Source organism: Myotis lucifugus, unplaced genomic scaffold, assembly GCF_000147115.1.
Source record: "Myotis lucifugus unplaced genomic scaffold, Myoluc2.0 scaffold_10, whole genome shotgun sequence".
In the NCBI taxonomy this organism is placed as follows: Eukaryota; Metazoa; Chordata; class Mammalia; order Chiroptera; family Vespertilionidae; genus Myotis; species Myotis lucifugus.
The window spans coordinates 5,661,353-5,683,237 of record NW_005871058.1 but is presented as its reverse complement, the minus strand read 5'-3'; the positions used below and the strand labels follow the sequence as shown (position 1 = coordinate 5,683,237).

Below are 21,885 nucleotides of genomic sequence, written 5' to 3'. Positions count from 1 at the left end.
CCTGATCTCCCCCTAACCGTTCCCCCCTGCTGGCCTGATTGCCCCTAACTGCCTCTGCCTCGGCCCCTGCCACCATGCCTTTGTCCAGAAGGACATCCAGAAGATGTCCGGTCTAATTACCATATTACCCTTTTATTAGTATAGATTCCCACTCACCAGTTTTCACTGGTAGGTTTAACTTGAGGTTTCTACTGATTTCCCTACAATGTTGGTAGCACTTTTGTCTCTAGGAGACCTATTTATTCCCTGTATTCATTGTTCAGTCATTAGGACAGTGATGGCAAACCTTTTGAGCTCGGCGTGTCAGCATTTTGAAAAACCCTAACTTAACTCTGGTGCCGTGTCACATATAGAAATTTTTTGATCTTTGAAACCATAGTAAAACAAAGATTTATATTTTTGATATTTATTTTATATATTTAAATGCCATTTAACAAAGAAAAATCAACCAAAAAAATGAGTTCGCGTGTCACCTCTGACACGCATGTCATAGGTTCGCCATCACTGCATTAGGATGTAGGCCAAGAAGGGAGAATATACTTATGTTGAGTCCATATTCAAATGGCATTTGGAACATTACTACTTTATTTTTTATCACATGCAAAGCCTTACCCTGAATGTTCTAACACTCAGGATAGATACTTTTTTTTTCTTATTTTCTCCAAACATAACCAAGTATCTTAAAAGTCAATAACACTTAAAATGGAAGGAAGGATATTTGCATGCTTAACGGAAAACAATTTTGAAATCGCTCTCTGTTTTGTTCCTCGAGTTTAAAAGCTCTATTGCTGACAGTGATTTGAACAAGACAGTGCCAGCTCTTTGAGTGCGAATTAAAATGAGGGGAGACTGTCCCATGCATAATGGAAATTTGGCTAGAGACTATTCCAGTGATTCTACATTTAGTTCCAGCTGATTTCCTGAAAAGAACTTGCATATTCCTTTAGCCCTTGCTGTAGCAACAAACACTGCTTCACAGAACCACCATAGTTTGGTTGCTACAGCATTTGTCTGCCAGCTCTTTGAAGGGCAGAGATGTCTGTGCCAAAATTTAACTGTTCGTGTTTGTACTTGTTAACTCGGAGAGAATTTTAATATGATAGTTGTTTTAAAATAATTTCTTATTAAACTCTACCTAAGACATCTCTTCTCCCCCTCATAGAACTTGAATTTCTTTCTGACAAAATAAGGGCTGAAGGAGAATAGTTCTGTGGTCCCAGTCTTGTGGGATGGGAGTGAGGAGGGGAAGGGCGGGGGAAAGGAGGTGTGTGTGCAAGAATTTTGGAGTGGTGGATGGTTGCACAGTTGGCATTTGAAGGTTGGGATAAAATTCATTCAGTTTTTCAATATAATAAGTTCCAAGGAAATTAAAAATTTTCACCCAGAAATTTCTAAACCTTCAGCTGGTGAGTTTATTCCTTGGCGGGGGAGGTAGGGAGTAGCAGGGAACCAACCATATCTGTGCCTTCTCTGGTCTGAGGGACCCTGATTCTGTAGCTATTTTAGAGTTCAACTCTATTATAGCTTGAGACAAAAGAAGAAATAGATATGATAGCCTCAGGCTTTTGTTGGTATAACCCCAGAGAAATATAAACCCCTATCACTGTAAGATCCAGGCATCATTGCTACCATTTGTTATTATTGAATCCCTACTATGTGTTAGGTATTAGGTGGAAAGCTTTGTGTACATAATAACACTCATTTATAGCCTTAAGTCTTATGAGGTTGGCACTGTCATCATCACCATCACCATTATCATCACCATCATCATTTGTGGGATTAATGCCTACCATTTATTAGGTAGGCTTCTAAGCACTTTCATATATTATCTCACTTTCTAATATTATCCGTATACCAAAAATTTGAGAAAGGTACTGTTATTGCTTTCATCTTATAGATGAAGAAGCGAAGGTTCAGAAAGGTTAATTTGCTCAATGTTGAACATCTAGTTAAGTGTAGCCGAGGCCAGAGCGAATGCCTCATTGCACTGCCTCTCAACACCATTAGACTAAATTTCTTCCCTCACGACCCATCCTATTTTGGCTCACTTACTCAAATAGAGAAGCAATATGGGAGGGGTTGGTATGTTTTGACCTCCCACTGTATTCTTGAAGACACCCTGGAGACCAAGACTGGATAGGGGTTCTTCCCAGATGGAAAATACTTTTGTGTTGAGGGAAGTTACCAAGCTTAAGCTTGTATTCAATCGAATGAAATCTATCTACCCTTTTGAGGGAGGGCAGATTTCTGAAATCTTTTTTCCCAAAGATATATATTACAACTTTGCTTTCATTTATGGTATAATTTGTAATTTCTTCTAAGGCATTTAAAACTGTAGTATAATACTCATCAAGCATTAAAGAATATAGTAGAATCTATTCATTCTAAGAAAATGTTGATTTATGTTTCATTTATAAAGTTATTGGCTTGACCAATAATTGTCAAATTATTCCACATTCCATTACATAAACTTCAAATCCAACTTTGAAATGCTCAGTGTTGTTCCCTCAAAGGCTGATATAAATGATGCTGCAGTGCCCTCCTGTGGCTGAACTGATTAATGGTGTGTGTATCTTCCTGGGATTTGGTTTTTCTTCTTTTTCCTTCTCTGCTCCCTCCTCCTCCTCCTCCTCCTCCTCCTCCTCCTCCTCCTCCTCCTCCTCCTCCTCCTCCTCTTCCTCCCCTCCTCCGCCACCTCCTCCTCCTCCTCGTTCTTTAAAAAAGTTTTTTAAAATTGATTTCAAAGAGGAAGGGAGAGGGAGAGAGAGATAGAAACATCAATGATGAGAGAGAATCATTGATTGGCTGCCTCCTGCACGCCCCACACTGGGGATCAAACCCACAATCCAGGCATGTGCCCTGACCGGAATGGAACCATGACCTCCTGGTTCATAGATCAACGCTCAACCACTGAGCCATGCTAGCTGGGCTTTTTCATTTTTATTTTATTTTTGATATCTTAAACTTTTTAATATAGAAACATTGCCAAAACAACAATACCTCTTCCACCAACAGTGTTTTGGCCCATGCTTTTACCAACACGACATTAACAGTCTCTTCAACCTTTGATATCTGATGTATTAAAAACAAATGGGATTTCATTGTTTCAATTTGGATCTCCCTGGTTGTGATGTAAGCATTTAAAATAGTTTTCAATTTCCTTTTTAATTTTATTATTTCTTTTAATTTTCTTTTGATAATATGTATTTAGGTTTTTAAAATAAGGACACTTTATTTTAAAATTTTAATTTGGTTTTTCAAAGTTTGTTTTTTCTATGAAGAGAACAGTCCTACTTTAGACTCATCAACTTTTAAAATTAATACAAGTAAATTAATTTCATTTCCTCTTCCTTCTGCTTCTGTTCCTCCTGTTTCTCCAACTTCTCCTGTTCCCCTTCCTCCTCCTCTGTCTTTATTGTCATTACCAAAGCTAACACTTACATTTACTATGTCCTAAGCATTTAGTGTATAGTAATTTATTAGATATTCAGACAATCCTAATTACTGTTATACCAATATGGATGAGGAACCTGAGGCACATGGAGTGTAAGTGAATTGTCCAAGGTAACATTGCTAGTAGTGGAGGTAGAGTTTCAGCCTTACAGGGCAGGTGAAGAAGAGAACAGAGTGAGCAAAGACACATGTATTTGGATCGCTGAGGTGTGTTTTGTGGAATGGAAAGCATTTTGGACCAGCTTTAAGTATATGATGCAAGGTCAAGAGTAAATGGGGTGTGGAGGAAGGCAGGAATTGTCTTTCCATGCCCTGTAAGAGGCCTGTACTTTATCATATACTCAATAGAGAACAATTGAAGTGTTCCAAGCACAAGAGTGGCACAACCCAGTCTGCATGTTAAAGAGATAACTATGGTGGAGGTAAGGAAGATGTATAAGGAAGGGGCTTATAAGAAGAGCGATGGTGAGACCAGGGAGACAAGTGAGGGTGTATCCAATAGCCCAGGAAGATGTATGAGGACCTGCTTGGTTAAGGCTGATATTCCCATGGATATAATTTAGAATTTAATATTCTGAGATATTTAGCTCCCAGATTCTTATTTTCATCCCAGTAATATTTTTTTATGACAATATGTGGAATACAGACCAAATTTATTCTTGTATTCAATCAAATGAAAGGCTATATAATCTAATTACCCTTTGAGCTTTTGGAATATTTTTAATTATTTTATTGATTTCATAGAGGAAAGGAGAGGGAGAGATAGAAACATCAATGATGAGAGGGACTCGTTGATTGGCTGCCTCCTGCATGCTGCCTACTGAGGATCAAGCCTGCAACCCAGGCATGTGCCCTGGACTGGAATCGAACCCAGGACCCTTCAGTCCGCAGGCCGACGCTCTATCCACTGAGCCGAACCAGCTAGGGCTAGAATATTTTTGAGGAAAGGAAAAAGACTGAAAAAGTTAACTGCAGAATACATGTAGTCAAATAGTGTTTCCCAGGATAGGGTTTATGGGAAGGACATGTTAAAAAATAATTATCAATAGATTTGTGGGGAAAAGTCACTCAGGTACAATAGCACAAGAGGTTCTTCCATATATTCCTACAGACAGACAAATAGCAATGATGACCCTTTCCCCATAATTTTATTTCACATTATACCTTGGGAATAATTATACTGGAAATAGGCGTTATTTATGGAGTGTGCCAAATACCATCCTAGCATGCCATGTATATTGTCTCCTCCACAACAGAACTACGGTGATGTGCCAAAATACCCATTTTAAAGATGAGAAAGTTGAGGTCTGGAGAGGTAAAATGACACAGCTACTAGGTGATAAATTTGGGCCTGAACTCCAGATCTATTTTAATCTTCAACTGTTTCTACTAAGTATCACAGGCTTCAGACTGTAAGCCTTTTTCATTTTCCCTATCCTGCTATACCCGTTTATTTTCAAAATAAGACATTGGTTCCAGACCAGCTAATAAAAATTTTATTGTTGGAGGTAGTTCCTGTACTATTGTTGACACTTGATACATATTAATAAAAATGAGCTGAGTTCATAGGACTTTAGGAGCTAAGAAGGAAGACATTCTAAGATGGTTAACTTGAAGTTTTGCGTTCTTTAAATTATTCTTTTACTTTTTAAATGCTTGTGTTTTCTTGACTCATTATTTTTGGTTTGAGTATTCAGCAGCAACTTGTTTCAGAACCTATAATTTGATTAGATCAAATAAAAAGAACAATTATTGACTTAATATGAAAATTTATTCAATTATACTCTTTCTTTCTAAGGCCTTAGAGTATCTCCTGTGGGCCAGTGTGTGTATGGAGTCCTCGGTCCCACTCCTGTCCATCAGGTACTTGACATGGCGAGTTACTCTTTACACTGCGGTCTGCCAGTGCTACTATGACTGCCAAGCTGCTATCCATGGAGAGGTATGCTACTTTTTAATTTAGAGGATTTCAATATTTTAGAATATAACGTATGCAGCATTTTCTTCTTTAGAAGTCTGGCAAGATTGAAACAGACACAAACAAACAAAACCCCCAAAATTGAAATGAAGCAAAGAAAAAGTCCCAGGCTTAATTTGCAGGAATTTGCTTGGCTTCTCCATTCTGTTATCTCTTTGCTCTACTTTCTTCTCTCTCCTTTATTTTCTACTAGAGGCCCAGTGCACGAATTTGTGCACAGGTGGGGTCCAGCTAGCCCGGCCCCAATTGGGATGGATCAGGGCTGGGCCTGTCGGGAGGAGGAGATGGCAGGAGGTTGGCTGGACAGCCTGCCCCCATCAGGGCCCAATCAGGGCCGGGCCAGCTGGGGGAAGGAGCTGTAGGCGATTGGCCAGCGGACCCCATCCCCGATTGGGGTTGGGGGTCCGATTGGGGGCAGGGCTAGCCATGGGGAGGGGCTGTGGGTGGTGGACCGGCTGACTCTACCCCCAAATGGGGTGGGGGGTTCCGATCAGGGTCTAGCGGCCTGGGGAAGGGGCCATGGGTCGTTGGCCAGCAGGCCTTGCCCCTGATGGGGTGAGGGATCGATCTAGGGTGGGACTGGCAGGGGGAGGGGCTTCGGGCCGATCAGGGTGGTAGGGGCCCATTGGGGGCGTGGCTAGCCAGGGGGAGGGGCTGAAGGAGGTTGGCTGGCCATCCCTGCCCCCTGTTGGGGTGGGGTAGTGCAACCCACTCTTGGCTCTTGATTAGGGTGGGAGAGTCTGATCAGGGGCAGGCCGGCTGGCCCCACCCCCTGATTGGCCCGGTTGGCTGGCCACAGTAGGCATCACAGCGACCGGTCATTATGGTCGTTATGGCTGTTAAGGTCACTGGCTTTTTATATATATAGATTCACTTCCACCTTCTTTGCTGCTCTTCTGAATAAGATTTCCGATATCTTTCCTTCCTCATTGTATTCTTCTATGCAATTTGCCTCCTCCCTTATTTAGTTTTCTTTTTTTTTACATTCAATATTATTTTGTATTAGGAAGGTGCTGAAAATACCTATATCAGAATTTTACTTTCCTTATTTTTAAAATTTATTATTTCATAAAGTGAGCATATCTGACAGTTTATTAACTTTAGATCTACATAATTTAGTGGTGCTTATAGGAAATGACAGACTGGATAGCTACTGTGTTATAGAGAGTTAGTATAGCCTAGAGTTTAATTCACCAACTAAGTCCAATGTATGGGAGAATGAAACATACACTTGATACATTTTTATCAAATGTCTTGATATATTTTTAATCACTACTCTCTTATTAATTGTGAATTAAATTTATTTTAATTACATATAGACATTTGCTCGGCGTGGTTTAGCTAAAATTGATGAATTAAGGCAACTGGAATTAATGGGCTCCTCACAACCACCAGAAGCATCCAGGAGATATTATAGGGAGGCCACGATAAAGGTATCAAAATTTCACGAAATAAAAGAAATGTACTGCACTCTGTAGTTGATGAGATACTTTATGTTAGTGGTGGCATCCCACTGTTACTTCACACATGATTCTTCTCTTTGAGGCAGATGGCAGTGATGATCTTCAAAAGAGCAGTATTTGAATCGAGAAGAAAAAACAGAAGTTTCTTTAGACCCAAAGTAAGAGTTAACTTAAAGGAAGTACAAGCTGTAAGTAAGAATGTCTTTTCTTTTTCAGTCTCTTTTTGTGGAATATTTGTGTTATATACCTCTGTATCTTAAGCCCTGCATCTTACTAGTATTCTCTGCACCAATGGCAAATAAAGAGAAGAATGCCTTCCCAGTGTGGGCACGACGTCACTTCATCCCTTTCTCAAAGCTTTTGTACCTTCGCACAGTCCCAGTTTTGTGACTTTAAAGGGCAAGAGGCTGAAGAAGATCCTGGGAGAGGTTCAGACTCACAGGCCTCGGAGTGGTTCTGCAGAAGCCCTTGTCTTGGGCTGCTCATGTCAGAAGGCTTGGAGGTTGGGGAGAAGGTGGAAGCACCTCTTCTCATCCGCTTCAGTTTCACCTTTGGGAGCGTTTAAGAACTAGGTTATAGTGTGGCAACAAACAGCCCCATGTCTTAGAGGCTTATCACAAGCCTTTATTTCCTGCTGCAATCAAGTGGTAACTGCTCATGACTGCGGCTCAGGGCCAGATTGAGGAGCCATCCTCATTGAGAAAATTGCTGGTTATTCAGTCGGAGGGGATATAAGAGAGCTTTGGAGGACCTCACACAGGCAGTAATGCCCAGCATGGAACTGACAGCAGTTTCTGCTTTTCACATATCAAACCTGGTCACAGGGCCCCTTCCAGCCACAAGGGTATTTGGCCAACAGCGCTAAGGGCTATCACAGGAGGGGCCTGGGACCTAGTGATGCCTGTGGGGTCCTCTGCCTTTTCTCCCTCCTGCCCTTTTCCTTCTCCCACTGTCTTCCCCTTTGCCTTTGGGCATTTCAGTATTCCTTAAGGCCAGTTCTGTGTTTATTTGAAGCCTTCCCTGACTGTTGTGGTGGTCATAAATTCTCTTGTGCGAGTTTCTTTGCAGGGACTGAAAATGGCGGGAAGGGGGAGGACGATGAGCAGTTTCTGACAGAAGAGTGGTAGAATCTTAGGGTCTGGAAGAGATTCTAGAAAGCATGTGGTTCAGTCCCTGTCTATTACAGATGGGGAAATAAATCCCAGAGTATGTAAATTACTGGCTCAAGGTCATGAGGCCGCTGCTGGCAGCACTGGGACTAGAACCCAGGTCTCTAATCCAGTACTTTCTCACTACTGCAGCGAGTGCTGTTCTCTTAAGTCATTTCTTCTTGTAACATTTAGCAGTGATTCTTCCTTTATAAAGTTTTAAATAAATTAATATATAAATCCAGATTTTATTTGGACATTGTAGCTGTCTATTGCTACTTGACCAATGATATATTGATGACTGAGCCCAGAAGTATATTTCATATTGCCTTTTAAAATAATATCCCTTACCAACCAGTGATGTATAATTGGAGGGGGGTGGGTGGTAGATAACTTGCCAAATGATAATTTCATGGATGAGCTGCTGAACTGCCTGCATCTGGTATTGTTAAGTAGTAATGCTATCGTGTTTGTAAGAGAGCAGGGGATAATTCTTTTTTTTTTCTCAATAGCATTTTTCTTTTCCTCTGAGCAAACCAAATTTAAGTTTTCAAAGCTGCAAGATTGTTACTAATTAGCATATTATTAGGACTCAATTTATAATCATCCTGGTATAAAAATAAAATCTATTTTCAAAGAAAAATGTTTAAAATTCTAGATAACATTACATTAAAATCATTTATTCCTGGTTTCCTTTAAGATAATTATTATATGGAAAGTTCTGATGGTATATCTTTTTAGGAAAAAATTATAATTGTTTAGTGGGTGCTTTTTATAGACAATAGTCAGCATAACCCTTTTTATAAAGTCATAGTATATTATCTTGACATAGTTTGCATAATGTCCTGCTTTATGTGTACAAAATAATTGTATTGTGTTTCCTATAAGAGAAAGTAATCTCAATATGCATTACATTTATTTTATAAAACAGTTTTGAGTTTGTAAGTCAGTTAATAACTCACAGTAAATCATTTTGTCTTTCAAAAGATTCTTTTAAAGGACTACTAATTCAGACTTCTAATGATTGACACTTTAGTGATTCATTCAATAAATATGTTTTAAAATACCTGCTGTGTAAATTAGATAGTTTACATTCTAGTGGAAAATTACACAACAAATAAAATAATTGTAGTTCATCATAAGTAATATGGAGGAAATAATGGTAGTGATCGAATGAGATATAGATAAAGCCCTTAGAATGTTCCTGGCACATAGTAGGTCCTCAGTACATATTAGCTGCTGCCTTTATTTACTTATTTATTTGCCTTAAAATAATTGATTTCAGAAAGAGGAAGGGCGAGGGAGAGAGGGATAAGACCATTGATAATGAGAGAGAATTATTGATTGGCTGCCTCCTGCATACCCCCTACTGAGGATCAAGCCTGCAATCTGGGCATGTGCCCTGACTAGGATTCGAACTGTGACTTCCTTGATATATATTACCAAATTAATTTCCAAAAAGGAGTTCTCCAGGGTGACAACCTGCATGTACCAATTTTGCCACAAGCTATTACCATTTTGATATTATCAGGTTTTTATAATTCAGTTTTATAAAATGGTTTTTAAAATTTTATTTTTCAGATTCACCTTTTCCTTATATTTGTGTTTACTCTTTGTTTTCTTTTTTTGGTGAATTATCTTTCAGTCTTTGAAAGATAATCTTATCTTTCTACTAGAGATTTTAATTTTTAAAATATACTTGAATGAGCTCGTTGTTTTTTAAAAAAATATATTTTATTGATTTTTTACAGAGAGGAGGGGAGAGGGATAGAGAGTTAGAAACATCGATGAGAGAGAAACATCGATCAGCTGCCTCCTGCATACCCCCCACTGGGGATGTGCCCGCAACCAAGGTACATGCCCTTGACTGGAATCGAACCTGGGACCCTTGAGTCCACAGGCCGACGCTCCATCCACTGAGCCAAACCAGCCAGGGCTCGTTGTTTTTATAGATGATAATATTTTGCTTGTCATGCTTGACAGTCCATTTTTTATTACTTTGACTTTAAATCTTTTTTATAGATCTTTTTTTAAAAAGTATGTTTTTATTGAATTTTAGAGATAGTGGAAGAGGAATAGAGAGCTAGAAATATTGATGAGGGCAAACATCGACTGGTTGCCTCCTGCACATTCCTTCCTGGGGATTGAGCCTGCAACCCAGGCCTATGCCCTGACTGGGAATCAAACCAGTGACTCTTGGTTCATGGGTTGATCCTCAACTACTGAGTCATACCTGCTGGGCAGAACTTCTAAATATTTATATTTTAAAATCCTTTACTTGGTGTTCATATATTGCTCTGATAAATTTTCTATTCTTTTTGCTAATTTTCCTATGATATTAAAAACACACACACACAAGTTCACTATAATCTATTGGGGTTTTATTCCTGCTTTTGTTTTTTGTCTTTCTGACTTTGCTCCAAGAAGAGGAAAGTAACAAAGGAATCATGGGGGAAATGACAGTATGTTCTAACTTGACATGGATTCTAGGAAAGCCAGCTAGAGCTGCTTTTTTTATTTCCTGGTAATCTAAATACAGAGAACAGGTAATTTGTCAGAGAGGATACAGTGCAGAGGCAAGCCATCTGCAAGAGGTGAAATCATCCTGGGCTGATACAAAGCAGAGTGGCCGGGGATTCACACAGGGCTCACACAATCACTAGCTTATTAGCACACAGCTGCTCAACTTTTCTTTAGAGTTAACTAACATAAGACCAGTTATTTATGCTATGAAATATTGTTTCAAATTTGGGCTTGAGGACCCTGCACCAGATTTTCCTGCAGTGCTTATTAAAAATGTCCCACACAGGCCCCCTGAACCTCGAGATGTGGTCTGTGGATCTAAAAGCACTCCTGAGGGATTCTTAGGCAACCAAAGTTTGAGTATCAGTTCCTAAAGGCTGTAGTTAAGGTACCACAAAGCATATGGAGATTGATGTTGCCCTAATAAAAAGATAGTAATACAGAGCTGTTTTATGCTGCTTGGAAATGCAAGCATATAAAGAAATAGCAAAGTCTTTGATGTAATGGCAACATGACATAAACCTTAATGGAGTCTGGAGTAACACCTCAAAAGATGAAAATCATAAAAGCAGCCATCTCATTGACAGGCCAACCACTCTCCTTTTAGCATTAATTAAGCATATTTTACTTATCTTTGCCTAATAATATCAGACATTATAGAATTTTTTTTTTAAATTACAGTTGCCATGGCCACGTACTATCACAGAACGGTTGTTGGATGAGATGTTTGATAGCACTGCATCCCGGTTTCTGGCTGTCTTAGAAGCTCTTTCTGATTCAAATAGGCGAACACTGCAAACTGGACCCATTGCTACAGATGAAGTAGAAATTCGTGATGTCGTCTCAGAACTGTTTTTGGCAGGAAGAGAACTTTTAATAAGTAAATAACTTGTTAAGATAATATTTTATTGTAGAACAGGAGTAAGAGAAGTTTTTGGTGTGGTAGTTCATACATAAGCTCATATCCAATTTTTATTGATCTTGAATTTATTAAACCTGTTAAACTCAATGGGTAGTTCAAATAACAGTAGATTTTCTTTTAGATTTTATATATATATATATAATCATTCTGTCAATAATGTCAATTATATTTCTTTCTAATTCTTAAGATTTTAATTTATTTTTTCATATATTTCTTGATTTATTACACTGGATAGGAACTCCAATAAAACATGGAATGAAAGTGGTAATAGCAGTTGCCCTGGCTGGTGTGGCACAGTTTGGATAGAGCAAATATATTAAGGTTTTCTCCTCATCCTTACTCCCCCTTTTGACTGCTTCTTTTTTTTTCAATGCCTTTGATGGTAATAGTTTGGGTGATGACATAATTTGCCATCCAAACTATTTTTTTAATTAATTATTTTTAAATTAAAAATTTTAAATGTTGACATTATTTCAGCCTTTCCCAATCCCCCCCTCCTGTCTTTGCCCACCTCTACCTACCCCTGCCTCCCCCTCGTTTGGCCTTCACCACACTATTGTCTGTGTCCATGGGATATGCATGTATGTTCTTTAGCTAATCCCTTCAACTTCTTGATCCAGTCACCCTTCCTCAGCATTCCCTTGGGCACTGTCAGTCTGTTTCCCATGCTTTGCTTACATTTTGTTCATCAGTTTATTTTGTTTATTAGATTCCACATATTAATGAGATCATATGACATTTGCCTTCTTCTGATTGGCTAATTTCACTTATCCTAATACTCTCCAGGTCCATCCATGCTAAGGGTAAGAGTTCCTTTTTTTTGTATAATTTTTATTGATTTCAGAGAGGAATGGGGAGAGAGGGAGAGAGGGAGAGAGGGAGAGAGGGAGAGAGGGAGAGAGAGAAGTAGAAACATCAACAATGAGAAAGAATCATTGATTGGCTGTCTCCTGCATGTCCCACACTGGGGATTGAGCCTACAATCTGGGCATGTGCCCTGACCAGGAATTGAACTGTGACTTCATCGTTAATAGGTCAATGCTCAACCACTGAGCTATGCTGGTGGGGCAAGAGTTGCTTCTTTTTTACAGCTGTGTGGTATTCCATTGTATAAATGTACCATAGTTTTTTTAAATCCAGTCATCTGCTTCTTTATAAATTAATTTCTTTTTGCTCAAATACAAACTCTGAGAACTTTAAAATAGTTTTGCCAGATATGATATTTTGCTTAAAAGTTTGTTTCTTTAAAAAATTTAAAGACATTTCTCCATAGTTTTGCATATAGAGTTGAGAAGTCTGTGTGTTTAAATCCTGTTATTTTATAGATGTGGTTTTACATCTTTCTCTTTTCTATTATGTTTTTACATTTCATTATACTGGGTCTAGGGGTCGTATTAGTGTTACAGGAGGTACTTTGATCTCTTACATCTTTAATTTTTCATGTTACTTCTTCATTCTTTTCATTATGTTTACCTTTCTTAATTCTCCAAGGTCCTAATAGACAGATGTTAACACATTCCCTTTCCATACTTATTTATTTTATTATTTTCATTTTTATTCCTTTACACTGCCTTCTGAGAAGCTTTCTCAATCTGATTTTCTACATCACTAATTTGTTCTTTGATTCTCGCTGTTCCATTCCATCCATCTATTGAAGTCTTTGTTTCAATAATAATATAGTTTATACCAAATATCCATTTGATTCTCTTTTTACAGCCGTTTATTCTTGCTTCATGTTCCTAATATTCTCTTATTTCCTTAAGTCGTTCCCTCTGTTCCATTTTTATGCTTCCTCTGGTAAAGGATGTTGTTGTCTGTGGTCTTTGTTTAAAGGCATTTGTACTTATAATTTTCTTTGCTTATGAACTTAGCTTCTGTTGCTTTGGAACACCAGCTGATTTGGCGATAATGTCCACCTGGAAGGAGCGGTGAAAGCTAAGGCCCCAACCTTAGTTTGTGTACTTCTAAGTGAGCTTAGGATGTGTGTGTGTGTGTACTTGTGTGCACATGCCCACGTTAGGGCAGGGAGCCTCTGTGCCACAGTTTGGGCTCATCTCAAGGAAAATACAAGATCTCAGATGACAACTCCCTTGACCTCACTCACCCAGACATGAAAATTTGCCTTCATCTGTACCCATCATTTCCACTGCCTCTTATTAAAATGCAAGGGATGTTTCTTCTCTCCCTCTTTAGGTCTTTAAACCTAATCTTTCCAAATGGTTCCTTCATGTTCCCTTTCAACTTCCTCCCTGTATTTCTTCTTCCTGTTATGGTCAGATTTATTAGAGAAATGGTCTATTTTCACTGTCCCCAGTTTTTTCTTCCTACATGTATATAAGCCGTCTTCTGTCCCCAGCACTCTACTGAGAATGCCATGACAACCTTATTGCTCAGTGCAAGGTCACCTTTCAGTGCATTTTCCCCTTCAGTATTTGTTGCAGTTGATTAGTCCTTTCTCTCTAAACCTTCTTCTTTGCTGCCTTTTGCCTCCCTTCTCTTTCATGTTGGTGTTCTTTACTGTTCTGTCCTAGGCAGCTGTCCATTGTCCATGACTGATCCTGTCATTTACTGTGGATAAATCATGATGACTGTACAAGCTGTATTCCTATTTTAAATCTCTTTCCTGAACTTTCAGTCTGTAGTACCTAGCTGCCTATTTGACTAGTTAACTTTACTAATTCTCTATATTTGACATTCCTTCACCACTCTCATACCTTAATCCTTGTGTTTGATGTCCTTCCAATTTGTCCCCACAGCACCCTGAATTATTTCTTGCCCCCCGCTTCCCCATAGAGTGTAAGCTCTGTGAAGGCCTGGATTGTGTGTTTTTTCCATTGTTTCCCTAGTGCCTGGCAGTGTCTGATAGTTAATATTTAGTAAATACTTCTTTGCATGAATGACATTCCAACCTCTCTTTCCTTTCCTAGTGTCCAATACTGCTGTAGATGGAATGCTTAGTTTTCCAAAAACGTCCCTTCTGCAATTTATTATAGAAAGAAAAAATATTATCTCTATCGATACTGCTGTGAAATTTACAAAATTAGCTTTTAACTATGAGGAATGGAGCTTATTTGAATCAGCAGCTGGACAGCTTATTGATTTTCTCCAGGTAATATGTGCAAAATCATTCATTTGTTTTTATATTGTTAAGATGACATTGAATTGCTAATTACTGTGTGTATGTGTGTGGGGGGTATACTTCACTTAGACACAGGATGACCCAGAGTCAAAGAAAGCAGAGAAGGATTTAACTCTTCTTTTTGCAATGGAACCTCTAGTCAATATAAAGAGGAACAAAGGTTTGGTCTTCCCTTTGGAAAACTACAAAGAAGGACAGGCAGCCTATTATGTTAAAAAGAATGCTTTTCCCGGTGAGTATTTATTTGCCTTTTTGAAATATTAAGATAATTTTATCTGATAAAACATGCACTTTAAGAATGAGGTGAGAGAATGTTCAAGGCAGCAGGGTAGGAAGTACAAAGGTCCTGAGGTGAGAGTGTGCTTGGTCGTTGAAGAAACAGCAAGGAGGTACGTGTGTCTGGAGTGCACTGGTGGTGGCCGTGGAATTTGAAAATGTGAGGCAATGAGGTCAGAGGCATAGCTGGGTTCCAGATCTTGCAGCATCCTAGACCTTGTAAGGATGGTGGATTTTATTCTGAGTGGTAGGTTTTGAGTAGCAGAAGGAGGTTCTACTTAGCGATTGCCTTGGTTGGTAGGTGAGAGACCAGCAGGGCAGTAGAGCAAAAGCCATTAGTTTGGTAAGGGAAATATACATGCAGAGTTTTCCAAGTCTTCAAAGTTATTGTTTATATAATTGAAAATCTGCAGCCTCTATTTTTTTAGACCAATGAGAATTATTTAATCCCATTTTTTTATGGTTTATCATGTTCTTAAGGCATTGTGTGGCTGCTCAGTTGTGGTAAATAATTTGTACCAAGTAATGGTACACTTTTTTTCTAGTGGTTTCTGAATAGATATTTTTGTTATTTTTATTTCAATTGCCATATATGTTTTAATATTATAAGCTTCTTTACTTCCATAGTCACCATACAGATTGTAGATTCATGATGATGATGATGATGATGACGATGATAATAGTCAATTTTAATTGAATAACAGCCCAGTTTGATTAGTTTTCATATAGAAGCATCTAAACTCAACCTTCCTAATGCTGCGACCCTTTAATACAGTTCCTCATGTTGTGGTGACCCCCAATCATAAAATTATTTTAGTTGCTACTTCATAACTGTAATTTTGCTAATGTATGAATTGTAATGTAAATATCTGATATGCAGGATGTATTTTCAGGGGTCGCGACCCACAGGTTGAGAACTGTTAAGTGTCTTATTGATATAGTATTTGCCTAGATATCAGTTGTATCATTTTTGTAGAATTTCTATGTTTCTGTGCTTTTTCTATTTGAAATTTTATAATTGATTTTTGTTTTATTTTCCTTTACTTTATGAATTGAGATACTTATATGAAGAATTCTGGATTTTCAGATGATGTTTTCCATTTAGGAGCAGCCTTGTATTCCTGTGTCTGCAACTCTTCCCAGGTGAAATAGCTATTTGGGTAATTTTTAATAGTATCAAAGGAGGCTATTATATCTAATTTAAAGTGAGAGTTAAATCTCACAGGACTTGAACCTTTCCAAAATTCTATATATTTTTAAATCTTTATAATAAGATATTTTTATCCTGACATAATTTTGAGTCTCTTTTTATTATGGTCATCATTTTGGATGTCAATCTGTTTCTTTTTCGGGAAATTTTTAGACTTCCTATATCCTATATAATAAAAGGCTAATATGCAAATTGACTGAACAGCAGAAGGACTGGTTGCTATGATGTGCACTGACCATCAGGGGGCAGATGCTCAATGCAGGAGCTGCCCCCTGGTGGTCAGTACGCTCCCACAGGGGGAGTGCCGCTCAGCCAGAAGCCGGGTGAGTGCAGTGGCAGTGGCGGGAGCCTCTCCTGCCTCCGTAGCAGTCGGACATCCCCCAAGGGCTCCAGGACTGTGAGAGGGTGCAGGCCGGGCTGAGGGATGCCCCCCCACCCAGGGCACGAATTTTGTGCACCAGACCTCTAGTTTCTAATAATGAAGGAAATTAGTGTTTTTAATGAAGAGTTTATATTCTTGGTAACACACTGCTTTTCAGTTCCTGAGTACAAAGCCTGGTTATCATCTGGAATCACTTTACATACCGTGGCCAGTGTTTAGAAATGACCTGTTCATGGGTATGAATGTTTAAATAAAAAATAGTACAGTACTGGTTTTAACACTGAATTTCAGGATCTCCAGGCCTTCTCTGCAGTTCCGCGGGAGCCCAGATATGGGTAGTAATATCATGGCCTGTTTTAATTAGTTGAGATTCTGATGGAATTTTATTTGGAAAATTTGATTTTACTGTTATAAAAAAGTTTGAAAACCACAATTATAGAGCGTTTTATTAACTTTTGTTCAGGTAAGTGAAACAGTGAGGGACTTGAGATGATCTACTGTTATAGTATTTTCTATTTCTTCTGGGTTTATTAGATTAGGTTATAACCTGCGACAGGTTAATTTTTGAAAGAAAGATATTTGGTAGCAAATATAAAGATTATAGTGAGAGAGCTAAACCCAAAAGTTTTAAACAAGGCTGAAAAGAACAAGGAATTTTTATCTGTCTGCTTTTAAAAAAATCATGCCCATTTTGGTTCAGTTCAGTTCAATTCAATCAATACTTATCTATCTCTGTTATGTACCCAAACACTGTACTAAGGTGATACATATACAAATTAATCTTAGAGCTTCCCCAAAGGAGCTCAGTTTTGTGTTTTAATCATAAAATCGTTATCTTTCTAGTTCAGATATATAAGTATGTGATATTTTGTTTAATTTCTTCATGCCTCTTTTGCCTGGTCTATATCCTTTCTCACCTCCCGCTCTCTCTCCTCTTACTAGTTACCCCCACCCCATTTTTTTTATTATTATAATATAGGAATTCAAAAAAAGAAAGATATATATAAACATTTCAAATTTGGTTTATGTACTTGCCTAAAAATGTTTGAGACTTCTTTTTAGAGAGACAGAAATAGTCTAGCACATTCGTTAAGACTGAGGTCTCTGGAACTAGACTGTATGGGTTTGAATCCCAGCTCTGCTCCTTTCTATTCATTTCATCTTGGGAAGTACAGTTAATCTCCTTTGCTTCAGTTTGCTCATCTGGGGATGATAGTAAAGTGGGAATAATGAGAGAGTACTCACTTCATAGATTGTTGTGAGGATTTAATGATTTGGTTTATGTCTTAGTCTGTTCAGGCTGCTATAACGAAAAATGCCATTAACTGGACAGCTTAAACAACAAACATTTATTTTTTACAATTTTGGAGGCTGAGAAATTCAAGATTAAGGCACCGGCAGACTTGGTGTCTGGTGAGGACTCACCTCCTGGTTTACAGATGGCTGTCTTCTCCCTGTGACCTAGCATTCATGAGGGCTTCCCCCTCATGCCTCATTACCTCCTAAGCCACCTCCCAATGAGATTACATTGAGGGTTAGGATTTCAACACATTAAATGTCATCTATATGTCTTGTTAGTCTTGAAAATTTACTTTCTCACTTTTATTTTCAGAATGTTCAGCCTGATAAAGAAATTGTGGTGGACATGATAATGTTCTTATGGCAGAAATGCAAATTAGGAATTCAGCGGCTCAATATATCCAGACTTGACTATTCAAAATTCACCCAGAAAATCAGTACTAACAAAGTATTTATTTTTTTCCTTTCACATATTTTTTGTTATTGCTAATTTAAATTGTGATAGTTCAATTGTCCCTGCTATTCCACCTGCATAACTACCATTTTGTAAATGTATTGCTGTGTCAACTTTTAAGTGTATTCTCTGTACTCCTGCCCCAATTTAGTTTTGGGGAGTGGGGAGGTGTTTCAGGTTTTTAAGGGAGGAATAAGTATGTTTCTAAGGTCAAATGAGCTTGGGTAAATTTACTGAGAACTTTAATCTTAGAAAATACAAATAAGTAAGGAGTTTTAGGTTTATTTCTGCAGTAATATATTTAGGCTACCAGTAAATAAAGAGCTATTTCATGGGAAGGCAAAAGTTGAGCAGGTAAATATGATAACCTGGAAATGCAGGAGAAAATATTTTAGCAATAACAGTCTCCTGGGATTCTGAGGCTTGCTGAGATGAGCTACATTAGGATGCCTGGGCATGATTTTATCAAATGCTCTGATGAAGTAATGATGTGGGTGCATAAATACTATTTTCTCGTCTTAGTTCCCAAAGTGTGATGGCTTATTTTGTGCTGAGCTTTGAATTTATAGGCATCAAAGACCAGTGTTCAAGGTGCCTGCCATGGAACTAGAAATATTTTGGAGGACTTCGATAGTGAATATAACAGCTCCTTTTAGGAAGGGGACTCAGAGTTTTGAAGATAATCTTCACTGATACATAAAATCTTCACTGATAAATGAAAATAACATGATAAATTTTCCTTATGGTTATAGATATGCAGACCAGAAGCTTAAGTAGGTCTTCTTTATAAATGTACATAAACATATTGATTATTAAAAATAATTTCATTAGGGTCATTGAATTTTATACTATTTATAATTAAGATGCACTAATATGGAGGAGGTACCTGTACTAGTATAACATTTCAATATAATTAGTAGATGAGGATTTTAAGGAAGTTCTAAGTTTTGAACAGTGTGACTCTGTCTACAATGTAATATACTTTAATTTGATTTTGCTGTATATTTTCTCTTTTCAGTGGATTTATCTTCTGTGGCAAATAAATGAAGTAATTCACTGTTACAAAACGGAAGAGATTGACATTGTAGTGGTGGCAGAGGTCGCATTACGATTAAGTGAAATATTGGAGACTTTAGGAAACCCGAAAGGAAAATTTAAAAGAACTCAAGGTAGAATATTGAATAAAAAGGATGAATTACATATTAATGCACATATACACATATGAATAGATCAGTGCAAATTGGAATACAGGATAAATTTTTTTAATGGAAACTAGACATTTCAATATTGTGCTTCATTGATGATTTATAATCAGAGACAGATATAGGTTTAACCAAATGAATGTTAAATATAGTTATATGCTGTATGAATCAATGGCAGACGAAACTGTCTTACACTATATATTTCTTCTCCATTCCTCATCACCACCTGCTCCCCGCTTCCTCATTCTTCCTCTTTTCTGTTCTTTTCTCCTTTAATTCCCTTTTATACATCCTGCTCTTCCATTTCCTGATAGAGTGTATGTTTTTTGAAGAGAGCATGTTTTAGTCACCATGATATTTTCGGTTCCAGCTCTGCCTGTCCTCTGTTGTTAAACAGGGCTTTGCAGGTGGAGTTTTAGTCATGGTTCTCACACTTTGATTGGTATCAGTATCACCTGGGAATTTGTTAAAACTGTAAGGCCCAGGCCCTATTCTACTTCAACAAGCCTGGACCTTTCTAGTGTTTATTGGCTTACCAGGTGATTTTGGTATGTCTTAAAGTTTGAGAACCACTGGTTAGAGGTGTCTGGCTAACTAACACAAGCAATGGCCTCAAATCACATTTTTTTGAAATGTCCTGTTTTAATTGTTTTTTTTCTTTTGTAAAACTTTTATTATGCAGAATTTAAATATAAAGTAGAGAGATGAAATAAATCACCATGTATGCATCATCCAGTACTAATAATTATCAGCATCTTGTCAATCTTATTTCATTTCTCTCTGCAACACTTTCTTTTTTCCTGAAGTGTTTTAAAGTAAACATATGTCATTTCACCAGCACATACCTCAATGTGTCTCTCTCTCTCTCCACAATGCCATTATTATTATGCCTTACATGATCTGTGAAAATTCCTGTTTCTGATTGTAGTAAAAATATTATAAGTTATTTTTTCCCAATCAAAATCCAAATAAGTCTCTCTCTCTCTCTCTCTCTTTTCAGAAACATCTTTAAATAAATGGACTAGTGAATTATTTGGGACTCCAAGTGATGGCCGGGAAGTTCTTCCAATATTACAGGTCTTACAAAATATATTTTAAAATAGTTAAAAACATGAATTTTAATTTTTGAATAATATTAACTTTGTAAATGTATAATGGTTAATTATAAAGGTAATTTTGAATATTTAAACTTTGACAATTTATGGTTTCTACATACATTAGAACTACAGGGCCATTTTCCTACTTTTTGCTGTAGAATTTTTGAGTTCTTTACACTGTATTTTGTCTTGTGAAGAGAGCTAGAGTGAAGAAATCTTAAATTAAAAACAGAGATTGTTTGAACTGCATTAAGAGATTGAGGAGGCCTAATAACTGTCTGCCAATGGTGTTTTCGGGGATTACTTAGAGTGCATGTCAAATCTGTAGCTTCCTATTTTCCATTCTAGACATATTGAATCATAAATTCAGGTGTGATGTTTTTAACAATTCTTAATTCAGATATGTTCTTCTTAAAAGTTCCCAGGTGGATTCTTAAGACACAAGAATTTGAGAATCACTGGCTTAGTGGGCTGGTTCTCACTCTCTAAGGCAGCGGTTCTCAACCTGTGGGTCGCAGAGGTCGAACGACCCTTTCACAGGGGTCGCCTAAGACCATCCTGCATATCAGATATTTACATTACGATTCATAACAGTAGCAACATTACAGTTATGAAGTAGCAACGAAAATAATTTTATGGTTGGGTCACAACATGAGGAACTGTATTTAAAGGGCCAGAAGGTTGAGAACCACTGCTCTAAGGCCTTATAGGTAGAGATGGGAATACTAGTGGAAGTTCCGAAGTGCTGGTTTTGGCTTGTGATGGAAAATTTCTGGCAACTATTGCCACTAAAATGAAATGGGTTTCTTAGGAGATGTCCAATTTCCCACAACAACTAAAAACTGAACATCACTTATGAACTATTGCTGTTATTTAAATTAGAAAAATGCGCTTTGTCCTTGCGATGATTTACTGTCATCTGATGGGAAATTGTCAAAATAAATATACAAGTCTGATGTCAACAGTGTAAATGGCATCCCCTAAAATTGTGCAATATACAACATTCCCAGCTACACTGGGGCACATGGTCGATGCAGTAGAGGTGATTCACTGGTGTGGTCAAGGGCACACTTAGTGCTGGGAGACCTGGAGTTGAGTCTGACTCTGAGATTGACTGCTTGTGTGATCTTGAATAAATAATTTCATCTCTTTTAATGTTAGTATCCTTATCTGTAAGATTATAACTATAGTACCTATTCTAATGGTAATATTAAGTTGTACAATTTAAACAAGATGTTGGTAACACCTGGCATATGGTAGCTCTTCAGCTTTTCCCTTATGTTTCATAAGGGAACTGGATCTTAACCTAGGGTTTCAGACCCATGTGGGGGGAGTAAAG

General features: G+C 37.8%; 1 protein-coding gene across 1 annotated transcript in view; it reads left to right on the top strand.

The window, feature by feature from the left end:
* The window catches only part of CFAP54 (cilia and flagella associated protein 54), a 241,930-nt gene that overhangs the window by 21,805 nt on the left and 198,240 nt on the right, over nt 1-21,885 (top strand). Inside the window, exons 6-15 of the mRNA XM_023749820.1 lie at nt 5,252-5,395; nt 6,751-6,864; nt 6,981-7,082; nt 11,247-11,445; nt 14,415-14,596; nt 14,696-14,858; nt 15,960-16,045; nt 18,107-18,241; nt 19,266-19,416; nt 20,450-20,526. Of these exons, the coding sequence (XP_023605588.1) occupies nt 5,252-5,395; nt 6,751-6,864; nt 6,981-7,082; nt 11,247-11,445; nt 14,415-14,596; nt 14,696-14,858; nt 15,960-16,045; nt 18,107-18,241; nt 19,266-19,416; nt 20,450-20,526 (1,353 nt within the window). The remainder of the gene's footprint in view (nt 1-5,251; nt 5,396-6,750; nt 6,865-6,980; nt 7,083-11,246; nt 11,446-14,414; nt 14,597-14,695; nt 14,859-15,959; nt 16,046-18,106; nt 18,242-19,265; nt 19,417-20,449; nt 20,527-21,885) is intronic.